The sequence below is a fragment of the Pogona vitticeps genome, chromosome 6, assembly GCF_051106095.1.
Source record: "Pogona vitticeps strain Pit_001003342236 chromosome 6, PviZW2.1, whole genome shotgun sequence".
Taxonomy (NCBI): Eukaryota; Metazoa; Chordata; class Lepidosauria; order Squamata; family Agamidae; genus Pogona; species Pogona vitticeps.
Window position 1 is genome coordinate 20,847,500 of NC_135788.1, and position 14,185 is coordinate 20,861,684.

At 39.8% G+C, this 14,185-nt stretch overlaps 1 protein-coding gene across 1 annotated transcript in view; it reads right to left on the reverse strand.

Moving 5' to 3' along the window:
* MALRD1 (MAM and LDL receptor class A domain containing 1) overlaps window positions 1-14,185 on the reverse strand; it is a 215,974-nt gene that overhangs the window by 133,664 nt on the left and 68,125 nt on the right. Inside the window, exons 18-19 of the mRNA XM_078378260.1 lie at window positions 13,138-13,429; window positions 1,170-1,415 (exon numbers count right to left, since the gene is read on the reverse strand). Coding sequence (XP_078234386.1) covers window positions 1,170-1,415; window positions 13,138-13,429 — 538 coding nt within the window. The remainder of the gene's footprint in view (window positions 1-1,169; window positions 1,416-13,137; window positions 13,430-14,185) is intronic.

The following is a 14,185-nucleotide window of genomic DNA, read 5'->3' on the forward strand; positions in this document are numbered from 1 at the left end:
CTCCTAATCTAGTGCGGGATAGGCGAAAAATCCCTGCCTCCACCTGCCAATCAGGAGGCGGGTCAAAAATTCCTATCCGGCCCCCAGCAAGGGACGACCAGCTAATCCTGCACTAGCATATAGGGTGGGCGGGTGGGAATGCTGCTTACGAGAACGAAAGGGGAGCCACCAACATGGCTGCCCCCTTAAATATGCCCTGCTCAGCCCACGCCCCTCGGCTGATCTCGAGTGAGCCTTGTAGCCTCTCGTGGCATCCGGGAGGGTGGCAAAGGCAACGCCTCCTGGGGATCCTTTTGGGCCCCCTCCCGTCGTTAGCATTCTTTTAAGTGCTGAACAGTATCTGCTTGTCTTAGCAGGAGCATTTCTCACCTCTTGTCTTGTTCTGTGCTCATTCATCAGGAGGTAACCACTAGCTTCATTAGCAAGCCTAATGGCATAGGCAGAAACTTGGAGAGAAACAGGACACCAGAACCCTAACATGCTTTGAGATGCTGTGTGTGTGTTCTTGCTATCAAGTCGGAATTGACTTATAGTGGCCCTAATGGGACATTTAAGGCAAGTAAGATATTTAAGGCATGGTTTTAATAGTTTCACTTCCCCCTCCATGAGGTTCAATGGCCAAGTGGGGATTCAGACCCTGTTCTCCAGAATCCTAGTCCATCAGTCTATCCACTTCACCACACCGAGATCCTACATTTTGAGACTCTAAGAATGTGCTAATTGTGTCATCTAGTTTGACCCTCAGATAGCAATGGGAGACTTTCAGCCCATCAAGAATTTTAGATAAGTCCCATAATCCTTTTATCTTTTGCCTTTCTGGCTGGGGCTTCTTTATGGCCAAAGATTTCCAACCTGTTCACTATGTGGAAAATTATTCACAGGCCTGATTGGGTGAAGCTTTGGTTGACTTGTGTTGACCCCCTCAGGATAATTAGTGCCCTCTTAGCCTACATGCACTGAGTCACTGGATTCCCAACTATGTTAGCTTGTTATCTGGCAGCAAATCACAAAACTTTTGTGGTGCTGCAGAAATGTCTTGGCTTCCCATCTGTGTCTGAGAAACAGTCCAACTCCCTAGGAACAAATGATGTCACATTTAAGCAACAACTGCAAAGACATTGTTTTGCAAATGAGTGTTTTCTGATACAAAACTATTTTTAGCACCATACCTTTCCTGTTTCCGAGTGTGTGATCCTTGGAAGGCACGAGGCCTTGCGGTAAGCTTGTTCCCATAACCCAGTCAAAATTATCAGCAAGGGAATTCCTCCATCCGCACATCTCCTTTTCAAAAGTGCAGGAGGTCCCACATTCCTTCTCATCAGTATTATCCCCACAGTCATCCTCAAAATTGCAGCGTTGTTCTGGTGTGTAACATTTGCCATTCAGACATTCCAAATAACCTGGGAAGCAAGCACCTTGGGGTGGTTGGAACAGATGAGGAGGAGAAAGAAAAGAGAAAAATTTCAGTGACAAACACAAAAAGATGCAACTCTCAGTTCCCTTGACTTCCAGAAAGAAAGAGACTTCCATTATTAAAAGGAAGCTTTGGTATCTTAAAGTGTCAACATTTAATTTTTTCTGGAACATCAAGGAGTGCCACTAAATAAAACCTCAGTTTCCCTCAGAAATGTGTGCAGGGTTTTTTTTTGTGGGGGAGGGAGGGAAGCTGTGGTCAGGTACTCTTTGGCTGACAGTTTTCTAGTGCAATTTAATAGCTGACAGTTTCTATTGTACTGATTTCCAAAGCATGTTCCAAAAGACTACAAAATTCCATAGCTGGGTGACTGATAAACACTCATGTGTAAGGGGGAGATCATGCACAGTGTACCCTTGGGTGGAGAGAGGTTCTTACATTAGTGGGCCTTCTCAGGCTTAGCTTGTTAATAGTACTTCAAAGATGCTTTGGGCTGGGCCAGTTTAATTTCCCAGGATGCCCTGGAATGTAGTCACTTAGGGACACTGTACAGAATCAAAATGGAGACCTAGCTTAGAAACTCAACCATCCATCATACAGAAGTTCAAGGCAAGTGTCAGAACTAATGCCAATTGAGGGTTCCAGGTATCAGCAAGCTATATTGATGGACACTTTTTGAGAATAAAACAGTGGTTCCCCACCTTGGGTCCCCAAATGTTCTTGGAGACTGCAACTCCCAGAAATCCTGGCCAGCACAGCTAATGGTGAAGGCTTCTGGGATTTTTAATTCAAGAGCACCTGGGGATCCAAGATTGGGAAGCACTGTTCTGAAAGATAACTTGCCACACCTTTGGATCTAAATTTTCCTGTAACACAAAGTCACATAGAGTATTAAATACATTCCACAATGTGCCCTACGTGCACAAAAAATGAAATTGTGACCCAAGTGTTCTTACCCACAGCTTGCTTTAACTGAACATGTGCCTTAGGATGCTTCCCAGAATCCTTTGCAGCACTCAGAACCCAATACTACAGAGGTCAACCAGATGACTATGTGAAGCCACAATCAGAATGACAGGGCAACAGCCCCTGTTCCACCTGTGTTCCCAATCTCAGCTGGTACTGAGAGACATGTTGCTTCAGATGTGTTATGTTATGTTATGTTCAGCTGGAACTGACCCTAACAGAGCTGTCATGATGAGTGAGATATTTAAGAAATAGGTTTACCAGTTCTATCCCACCTCCTAGTCAGTTTCCATGAGTGAATCCAGGTTCTCATGAGTCAATTCCACCAGTGCTTAAAACAGAAGAGGCAAGATGGAACCTTCATGAGTAATAACCACCAATTGCCTTATTACATCACTTGAATGCGAAAAATCAAATTGAAATTTTATCACCAATTAAACGAGTGAAAAAATTAGCTTTTACATTTTAAATTGTTAACTCTGCATGAAGTAGATCCGTTCTTTGTCTACTTTCTTTTGCCACCTCTTTTGTTCTGTGCACTAGTAGAAGCTTTTAATAAGGACTGAGCACACCAATGGCTTGATGCAATAGTTTCACCTCAAAGGAGAAACTATTGAATGTTTTTTTTTTTTAATCCATTTTATGTCTGAAATTAGTTGGCAAGGAGATGGTCCCTTTGGAACCACTCTGGCATGGAATAAGTCACAATATTGAAACAAAACAGAATAAAAATAGACTTCACCAGAGAAGTCTTGGCAAAAATGAGGAATGGGGAAAAACACAGAAATAACTTTACAGATTAATAGCAGCGCATAATGAAATACACCTCTAGGATATTTCAGAGACTATGGATAAGGTCCTAAACATATTAATTAAGACAAGTCCCTTTAAATTTACTTTTTCCTGAGGAAACAGGCTCAAACCGGGTTGTGTGAATTTTTCTTTGCCACTTAAGGCTTTCTGTTATAGTCTCCTTTGTTGTTTTGTTTAGTTCAGGAAAAGGGAAAATGCTATTTCCATTGTAAAAAATTTTCAGAAGATATATATTTAATATTAAAAATTACTTCCACTCTAAACTTTAGCATATCACCTCCAATGCAAGCAAAGATGAACCTGTGATCCTATTGCGATTTACATGGGAGGAAAGCCCACTTAGCACAGTGTATAAGACTGCACTGCATGGCTGCAATATTAAACATATTTACTCACGAGAAAACACCAGTGAGCACAGGAAAACTTACTTCCATCGGCTGGACCCTGTCCATTAATTTAAAATAAATTCTTAATATGTAGTACTTAAAACAAAATAAAGAACCAAAAGCAAAACTCATACCATGGGAAACAGCAAGATTGATGTATTCTTGAAGGCTTTCATGGCCAGGATCCAATGGTGGTTGTAGGTTTTTCGGGCTGTTCAGCTGTGTTCTGGAAGTTTTTTTCTGGAAGAAAAACCTCAAGATCATGGCCAAACAGCCCGAAAAACCTACAACAACCAACAGGAAGATTGGTGGAGGAAAGCAATTTCCTTGCAACCAAAGGATCTTGTTTAATACGAACTAATACTAATACCCTGTTTCCCCCAAAATAAGATCTAACCTGAAAATAAGCCCTAGTACGATTTTTCAGGATGCTTATAAATAATATAAGCTCTACCCCCAAAATAAGACCCAGTTAAGTGAAACCCTGCCCTCCACAAATGTGCAGCAACCAGAAGAAGATGACATGTCTGTATTTGAATAAATGTAGATTGCTGTACATTAAAAAAGTAAAACATCCCCTGAAAATAAGCCCTAATATATATTTTGGAGCAAAAATTAATATAAGATCCTGTCTTAATTTGGGGGAAACAGGGTACTAATACTAATACTTATGTGGTGTGAATTCAATTTCAACTTACACCCTTGCTTAAGTTTCCTCGATATAAAATACCAGAAATAAGTAGCTTACTGTTCCTTCCTTCAGAGTGCCTAAGGGCACTCTGAAACTGTGCAGCTTCCCAAAGGCTATGCAGGATAACTCTTCTCCCAGAATTGTAGTTTTTAAAGAGGTAGCTGTATTAGTCTGTGCTAGCTTATCAGGCAAAACCAAAATAAAAAAAGATAAATACATTGTGGCACCTTAAAGACTAACTGCTTTATTTTAATGTGAGCCTTTGTGGTCTGAGGAATTGGACTTGTCCAGGAAAGCTCACATTAAAATACAGCAATCAGTCTTTAAGGTGCCACAACATTTTTGTCTTCTCCCATATCATGGGGAATCAAACTCCTAAACTAGCTTACTCCAACTCTTTGAGATAGCCAGCCGTATTATACCAGCCATTTACTGCTTATTTGAGCATAAAAGTTATTTTTTTGGGAAGCTGTGCTCTCCTTGCAAAGAAAAACATGACATGGGAATACAATTCTCTGGTCAGAATTTTCTGTCTTCCTGACAGAAAACTTGGAAAACTGATTTTCCTTCTAGTGTGAGAGCTTCATCTCTCTGTTTTCTTTTAGATGTTCTTCAACCACTCAAAAGTCTCAAATTAAAAAAGGGGGAAGGAATGCCCTTTATTTTTTGGCTGGAATGGGAAGGTTGGGCAGAACACACTGTAGAATCACACACTCCAAACTACTACTATAATTTTTCCACAGCAATGATTTGAAGAGGCTGTTAGCAAGTGGACTTTTTGTTCTTGCCCGGTAGATGTACTGAAAGCAATAAGCCCAAAAGAGTTGTTAGTGTCTTTAAGACTAAATCCATGGACTGAGAGGGATTTGCAACAAACAAGGATGATGACTACACAGAAACTCTAACGATAAATGCTGACAAAAATGGCACCTTTTGAAAGAAAGTGAAGAATACACCATAACGTTAAATAATGACAACCTGGACACCTCGTCGTCCATGCCCTGATAGTATCTGGATTATGGTACTGATTATGAATTGTACGTGGAAATGCTTTTAAAGATTACTCTGGAATTCAGATAACTCCAAAACATAAAGGGAAGAAACAGGATAGTTGAAAGATCTCTCACCTGCTTTAAAACAGCTGTGTGGCTAGTTTCCAGCACAATTTTTAGCACTGGCTTTAGACCTCTGTAAGTTGGGGCCCAGATTTTCAAGGACATCCAGATACCATTTGAACCTGTCTTTTATATCTCCCACTAACACTTTTGTCCAGGTGCTGTAAAGCCAGTGGTAGCCAATGTGCAAATCTTTGTATATATCTTTCTGAATGGTAAAACAAAAAATTCCAAAAATGTTCTAATCACGGAACATGATTTTGAAGGTTGTTCTCCCTCCCTTTTCCTCCAGTAAAAGTCGACAATATTTTTTTTTGTGCCAGTCACTTGAATTCTGGTTAAAAAAAAAACCACCTTGCATTGTTGCACATAAATCCTTTTATTGTTGCCTTACTATGGCATCAGCAATCTCTCTCTCTCTCTCTCTCTCTCTGAACGTTCATGGACAAGTCCACTTCCTCAGACCACATTCATCTTTTTTATTATTTATTATTTATTTGGGCTTTGCCTGATATGCTAGCATAGATAGATAGATAGATAGATAGATAGATAGATAGATAGATAGATAGATAGATAGATAGATAGATAGATAGATAGATAGATAGATAGATAGATAGATAGATAGATAGATAGGTTTTTATAATATACTCTTCTTTTTCATTGTGCAAAAGAAATAACTTCAGTTGTATGTTTTACTCCACATTCAACAGATAAATGGCAAGTAATATGCTTTCTGTGATAAAAGGTAATTATATCAGTGGTAATAATAACCACTCTGGTTACAAGCGAGCAGCCTCTGTGAAACTGGCTATCAGTGACTGCTAAAAATAGTTTCATTCTCAAAAGACAGCAGGTGTCAATAGTGCAGTCAAAGCTGAGGCACACATTAAAAAAACACTCCTAACTTAATACAAACAACTCCGAACCTCTCACTGTCCTTTTTGTATATTTTGTAGCTAAAAGAGTAGAACCATATACAAGACGATTAGCCAATTTGACAAATTATGTGTATTATAAGTAACATGTCCTGAGTAGCTTCGGGATAAATATACTGAGATAATGGGGAGGGAAAAGCATTACATACCCACAGAGCGTACAGGAACCACTAGTATCGAAAGGTTGGTGATTATGACTGAAGTTTATCAGGGGAGAGCACATATATAAAATACAGACATTTAAGTTTATATAGAAGAGTCTTGACTTTCCATGAGGAAAAGAGTCCTTTCATATAAATTCCAGGAGTTACTGGAACTACAGTATGAGTTATTGTTGGGGGGGGGGGACAGAGACTTTTGAAGAAGTTTCTGCTCTCATATGAAATTCTATTCATCTCCCAGAGTTCATTCTGAGAAATGAACTGCAGCACCAAGTCTGTCTTTCAGCTGACATGTGAACAGACACAGCATGCTAAAGAAGGTTAGCAAAGCTGGTTAGGCCTGCTGTGATTGTAGAGAGCTCACTAAAAAAGTCTTCCCTTCCCTTATTATTTCTTACCTAGAATCTGACCCAAAACCTGGGATATGTGGTTGTCAATATATTAGCTTCAGGGAGGTCTTCAGGCTGGAGCAAATTCTGTTATTCTGCTTCACTTGCTTTCTGTTTCCAACTTTCTCTGCCCAACCCACAACATTAATCACTACAATGTCCCTAACTATGTCATAGTGATAATACATATACAGTGGTGCCTCGACTTACTTATGACCATTTTGAGTTATGACCAGCTCCGGCTGCAAAATTTTGCTTCTACTTGCGACCGGGGCTTCCACTTCCGAACAGAAAAAGGCAGGGGGGAAAAGGTGGGAAATTCAAATTTCTAACTGTAGGTGGTGACGAGGCTGCTTCTTTGTAGCTCTTTCGCCCTGACAGTTAGAGTGTGTGATTAGAGAAGGCTGCCTGGTAAGGTAAGGTGCTGTTTTCTGCTTTTAAAAACTGTTCTGGGTGTTTTTGCAGCATGGTTTTGAGCTGGGGGGCTATGTTTCTGTACTGTGATGGTTCTTGGGGGTTTGTTTGTTTTTTGTTTCCCCCCCATTTCCGATGGGTCTTGGGGGGGTTGGTTGCTTTTTGGAGTGTTTTTCCCCATTTCCGATGGGTTTTGGGGGGTTTGTTTGTATTTTGGTTTCCCCCCATTTCCGATGGGTCTTGGGGGTTTGTTTGTTTTTTGGTTTTTTTTTTCTCACATTTCTGATGGGTCTTGGGGGGTTTGTTTGTTTTTTTGGTTTTTTCCCACCCATTTCCGACGGATCTTGGGGGGTGGTGGATGCTTTTGGTTCCCCCCCCATTTCCAATGGGTCTTGCATGCTTCCCTTGTTTTTTCTTTTGTTCTCTTTGCATTTCCAACCTAGTCCCTTTGCTCTCTGTGTATTTGCGATCTGCTCCGTTTGTTTTCTGTGCATTTCCGATGGGTCTTGCACTCTTAATTGCTTTTCTCTCCCCCTTCGGGCAGAAGAGATCAATCGTGTTTCCAATGAGTCTTGCAGTGATTTTTTTTGTAATTTTTTCTTCGTCCAGAATGGATTAATTGCATCTCAATGCATTCCTATGGGAAGTGGTGCTTCAATTTACGACCATTTCGAGTTACGTCAATCTTCTGGAACAGATTATGTTCGTAAGTCGAGGCACCACTGTAAACTAATTATGGTAGCCCTGAACACAGTTCATCGTCTGCTGTTTTTACCCTTGGTCTCCTTCAGTTTGGGTGTTTTAGGTTTGTGCTTCTTTTCCGCAACTTTAAATCTCCCCTGCATCAATTTTGATGAAGGCACATATAAATATTTTAAATACAATAAAAACAATGTCTGATAATTTTTTAAAAAGCAATTAAAACATGGCAGAAGCTAGGACTCAACAACATGGAAACAATCAAGTATGACAGCTCTGCCATATTTGCCAAACAAAACGGCTGAGTTATGCCAGATATTATTGTTTCTTCTGGTGTTTTCATTATACAGAGTCTGCACAGAACTAGCCTTCCAATATAGACATTCTACAAAATTTTTATCTGCAGAATTTATTTATATTTATTTATTTATTTATTTATTGGACTTATATACCGCCCCATAGTGTTACAAGCACTCTCCGGGCGGTTTACAATTTAATTATACAGGCTACACATTGCCCCCCCAGCGAGCTGGGTACTCATTTTACCGACCTCGGAAGGATGGAAGGCTGAGTCAACCTTGAGCCGGCTACCTGGGATTTGAACCCCAGGTCGTGAGCACAGTTTTAGCTGCAGTACAGCGTTTTAACCACTGCGCCACGAGAATTGTAACCTCTTTCCCCAGATTCCAGTTCTTTGCCACAGGCAAGGTTTTGTTAACCAACAACTGAAACAAAACATAGTTAACGGATTCTTTTTTTAAAAAAAAAACTTGTTCTAGCCAATGTAAAGTGTTGGAATAAAAAGTGTTGTCAGCCATTTTTCAGGCAAACTATAAAGCATCATAGAAGTAACTTTCTCTCCTTGTTAGGGTGGCTTCACACAGGAAGGAAAGTAACAGTTCTTCCATTGGGAGATAATGGAATTATTATTGGCATCAGAAAATATCCCACAATACCAGAAATATAGCTTGTACCCTAACCCCGACTGTAGCCTTAATCACAACCATGAAATAATTAGAATTCTCATTGGGGTAAAAAAAATGTCCTAAATCTTACAATATAAGTAATCTGTTTTAAATTTGTTGTTGTTTAGTCGTTAAGTCATGTCCGACTCCTCATGACCCCATGGACCAGAGCATGCCAGGCCCTCCTGTCTTCCACTGCCTCCCTGAGTTGGGTCAAATTCATGTTGGTCGCTTCGATGACACTGTCCAACCATCTCGTCCTCTGTCGTCCCCTTCTCCTCTTGCCCTCATACTTTCCCAACATCAGGGTCTTTTCCAGGGAGTCTTCTTTTCTCATAAGATGGCCAAAGTATCGGAGCCTCAGCTTCAGGATTTTAAATACTATGTGATGAAGTACAAGTTCTTATTTTAGCCTCTTTCCCCCCCTAGAATACATTTTCTTTGATTCAGGTCTTCTGATTATTCCCTTTTTTTGGGATCTCCTTGACATGGTCAAATCTTGGGTGAGAACTTCAGAAATTCAGTTTCAGTTCCTCCGCCTTTTTATTTTATTTTTATTTTTTGCATCTGGCTGTTGAGCATAATAGTAAGTAACCTTCCAATGCCAGGTAATCTTTCATTCTTGTCTCAGTTCTGCCACTCTCCACTCCTTCTATGTCACACTGCCTTCATAATGTCATTGTTTACTGTCTGTGGTGGAAGCATGCAGTTGTTCTAGCTTTCTACAGAAGGTTTGGTTCTGTCTTTTGTACTGCCTCCTGTACCGCCAGCATGTACACAGCACTTCTTGACCCAGGTCATGTCTGCAGAATATATATTGGGCCACCTGCCTGCAAGCAAAACAGACTACTTTTTGTCTGTTTCTTTCTCCTTTCTAATGTTTTGGTTGCAAGCAGACCTCTTCCTCTTTGCTTCAAATGAGAAACAGTGACACTCACACTGCTAGAAATTGCTGGTATGTTGGCAGCCCTGATCTGAATTGGAACCCTGGTGTGGGGAAGATAGGCAACCCATCATCACCATTTCCTGCTGTAGTCTCAATCTAAACTAATCTACTTTACAGGTTAGGCATCCTTCAGTCTCGAGAGACTATGGTAACGTGCTCTGTATGAATGTCCTCTCCAGAGCACAAAGCCTGGGTAAAATAATATGGAGGATAGGCTGTTACCCAAGCAGCAAATTCCCTCTCTCCACATCACTGAAATAGTATTGGCAAGAGCCAATACAACTGGTTCCAGCGTCGTTGCAGGAGTTGCCAGAATGGCACGAACTGCTTCCAGGACTCCAGCTCTGCATTTTGCCTCGAGATTTACTCCTGAAGCCTTTTCCTTCAGTGGATATAGCCACAAAGCAGTGGAGGTTTGACATTGGAGTTTTCCTTCTCCTATATGGGCTGCATTATGCCAGATATTAATTTTGAAAATACTATTGATTTTCATTTTATAATTATTATGTTCATTGTTTTAAATTATTGTTCAATATGTTTAATGTGTAAACTGCCCAGAGTGGCCTTGGCAGCCAGATGGGTGGTATAAAAGCCAATAAATAAATTTACAATTGCTAATTACTGTATGTAAATGGGGTAGCATCTAGTTCAGCCTTCAGTACATACAAACGTGTTGTAAACGTGTTCTACTAGTGCTGATTCCCCCAGAGATCTGTAAATTGTGGTGGGAAATGCTGCAGAACCTATTCTATTGATTCTATTTATTTCAGGGTCAGGTTTCATGGGCTTCAATCAATTTCAAACTCAAGGACTACGTCCATGAATCCTGTGGTTTTATTCATGAAAGGTTAGCAGCAGCAGTAGTAATAGTGATGATGATGATGGCATGTCATCAAGTCAATTCTGACTTATGGTAAGTCTTTTCACGATTTTCCAGGTAGACAGTGCTCAGAAGTGGTTTACCGTTTCCTTCTTCTGGGGGGGGGCACCCTGGGACTGAGCAGCTTGCCCAAGGCCACACAGGTTGGCTTTACTCACAGGAGGCACAGTGGGGAATCAAACACCCAATCTTTGGCTCCACAGCCAGACAATTAAATCACTGAGCTATCCAGCTAGCGCCATGAAAGGTTACACTGAGATTTTTTTTTTTTAATTTCATAGGTGCCACAATAAATTTGTTCTTATTTTGTTTGCTGTTGCTGGAAGAGATGAATACACATACGTTTCCAGAAACTGATGAAGCAAGACGTTTTACTGGATTTTTTTTTTGAGTGCTTAAAATAAAATAAATGGGGTGGAGAGTTGCAGATTGAAGTTCATCCCCATTTGTAGATTTTAATTGCATACCACTTTGTTATTTTACTTTCAAATACAGAATGTAAATGTGATTTCCCAAAGTTGGAGCAAAGCTAATCCCATTGCCTGAGTTCTCCGTAACTTGGATATAAAAGTTGTACAAAAAAGCATTGACCTTGAAATTTTGGAGGCCAGAATGAAAGCTCCAGATCATAACAGGTGAATCAAAGTGGGAGAAAGAGGAATTAATGAGACTTCTGCCCCATTCTGTTCAAATGAAAGTGTTTTGATTTTGTGAAGTTTTTACAGACTAAACCCTTGGTTCTTCCACAAAAAAATCCCTGAATGAGTCCCACATGGATGTTTGTTGGGCTTTAATATCTTTGGAGTGATAATGAGCAGATCTGAACAGCTTTTGCTGTCCAAAAGCAAAGATTTAGCATTTCCAATATATCTCAAGAGCTTAACAACAATCTACAACTGCAAGGTGAAAAAAAAAGCCAACACTATTTTGTTTTAGGAGACAGAGTTTGGCACTCTGGTTCAGAGTCTTAATATGAAAAAGAATTAGGTTTTTTAAAAAAAGGTTTTAAGGAGAATAATACACTTTGACTCCTGGTGCAGCCTTATACCCAGTCAGAATCATATGCAAATAAAAGATTAAAGGGGAAATGATATATATTGCACATCCGTATCTTCAGGCTTTGGTAATTCCCTGAAACATGAAATGCCTTGTAAAATGGACAGTAAACTGCCAAAAAAAGAGAGTGTCTGACAAGCATTAAAACTGTCATTTCTTTGAGAGAGCAGTCCTAAGGCAAACTCATATAGAAGGAAATCTGACTGAAAGAAATAGATTTAAAATCAATATTTACCAGATGCTGTTGAAAAGATATTGCATAGCTTAAAAAAGCAAAGAAAAGGTATTTACCTAGCATTTAAAAAGAGACTGATAAAATATAATCAGCACATGACAGAATATTCAGGTAAGTACACTTTATACTGCAAACAAGCTGAGTGTAAAGAAGGGAAGTCACAGAAATGGGATTCGTCTGTCCTCCTCCTTTGTTGCCCTCTCTCAGCCCTGAAATGCTTTTTTGGAAGGCTCTTGGGAGCTTTCTGGAAAGAAGTGGGGGCCATAGGTAACTAACGTGAGCCAAATACACCTCACCCAAGAGGAATTATGTACATGTAAGATGGCTGCCAACCCAATTGTAGGCAATTCCTTGTTGTCTTAGCAGGTGCCTCTGCATCCATTCCACATTATTTAGGAGGACCTTGATCCTCTTGAGAGGATTTCAGTTTAACGTGCAAGTGAAATGAAGGACCAAAATGTCCCTCTTCTGCGAACTTCCAAGAACGCATGTCCAAACTCTTTATCTGCATGTTAGGCCATAAATAAAATAGCAGTGTTAAACTAGTAACTTCTGGACTAAAGAACTGTAAACAAGAGTCTTAGAGCATGGTTCAGAGAGCATTTCATTCCAGTTCATTGACTTGCATACACATCACTATGGTTGTTAAGTTCATCTGCACTAGGATTATGGAGTTCTGTCAAGAGAAGCCAATAAAATGAAGGCAGTGCATTGAGCTGTGGGATGCAATGATCCAGAACTAGTAGGGCTAAATGGATATCATGTGCTCTTTATTTTCAGGGATCTCTTATTTTAGAAGTTCATTATCTCACCTCTGCTGCACACAGCAGATATTGTACTTAGGGATGGGTAGCAAATTGTACATGTGCATAAGAATTTTATTTGATTCTATTTTTATATTTAGGACTTCTCTCTCTCTCTCTCTCTCTCTCTTTGCCCAATAAGAATTAACTACAGACAAACAAGGCTACCCTCCAAGAAATTTATGAAAGCATAGTCATTTCTTCTCCAAGGTTGCAAAATAAAAACAAAAAAGAAGAGGGGATATTTCTATACCTATTCCATAAATTACCTGTTACGGGTAATTCTGTAGGTTCCTCTGACAAGAATTTGTATGATGGTAAACATTCCCTTGTGAAAACAATGTCATCAAGGGCTATGGACCTCCTGTAAGCATTCCCAACATGACCTTCAAAGATGACCCGGAAATCCTCATCTGCTTCCAGGGGCAAAACTTTTCTTTTCCAGAAATTCCCTTGATTCCCAGAGAGGGTAAACAGCACTTTGCGGGAAGTTGATACTGTTTCTTGGTAGACAGTTAGTGATCCAATATTCTCTCCATACATGTGGTAATAAAATATTATCTGAAAATAAAAGAAGAAACATTAAATACAGATATATGGTTACATAGAGCTGTCAGGGTAGTATGGTACAGAAAGTGCTGGACTATGATTTAGAAGACCTGGGTTCAAATCCCCACTCAATTACAGAATCTCATGGGGGATGGCACTAGTAAATCACTCCTTAAATATTTTATATACAGTACCTTTAAAACCATATTAGGATCACTATTAAGTTGAAGGTGACTTGGTGGCATATAACAATAACAAGGGTTACATTGGATTCCCTGCTTAGTGAAGCAAATAGAAATCTCTAGTAATGCAAACTTGTTTCGTGAGAGGAGAATTTCAATAAATAAAATCCAACTTTTCTTCTGAAAATCTACAGTATCTATTCAAATATTTAAGTCTTGAGGACATTTAATCAAAATTATATTTTGATTAAATGTCCTCAAGACTTTAGGCAAGATTGATAGAATCTATAAAGCTAATCACAAGAGAATTGTCCTAGAATTAAACAAAAAACAGTTTAGCACAAACAAAACATAGCCGTCAGAGTTAATTAGCCAACAAAAACTAATAGAAGTGTTGCCCAAACCTTTGCTTTAGTTTCCATGACTTGGAAGGAGCTGCTCACTGCTCACTATTATGATAACATTGTGTTTCTAATTTAATGTGGGAGGACTTCTGCTGTGTCACCAGGAGTGGTCTCTGCAGGGGTCATCACACCCTGAAATAGTGGGGTGAAGCATCACCCGTTCAAGTCAGCTGTTGGCGATG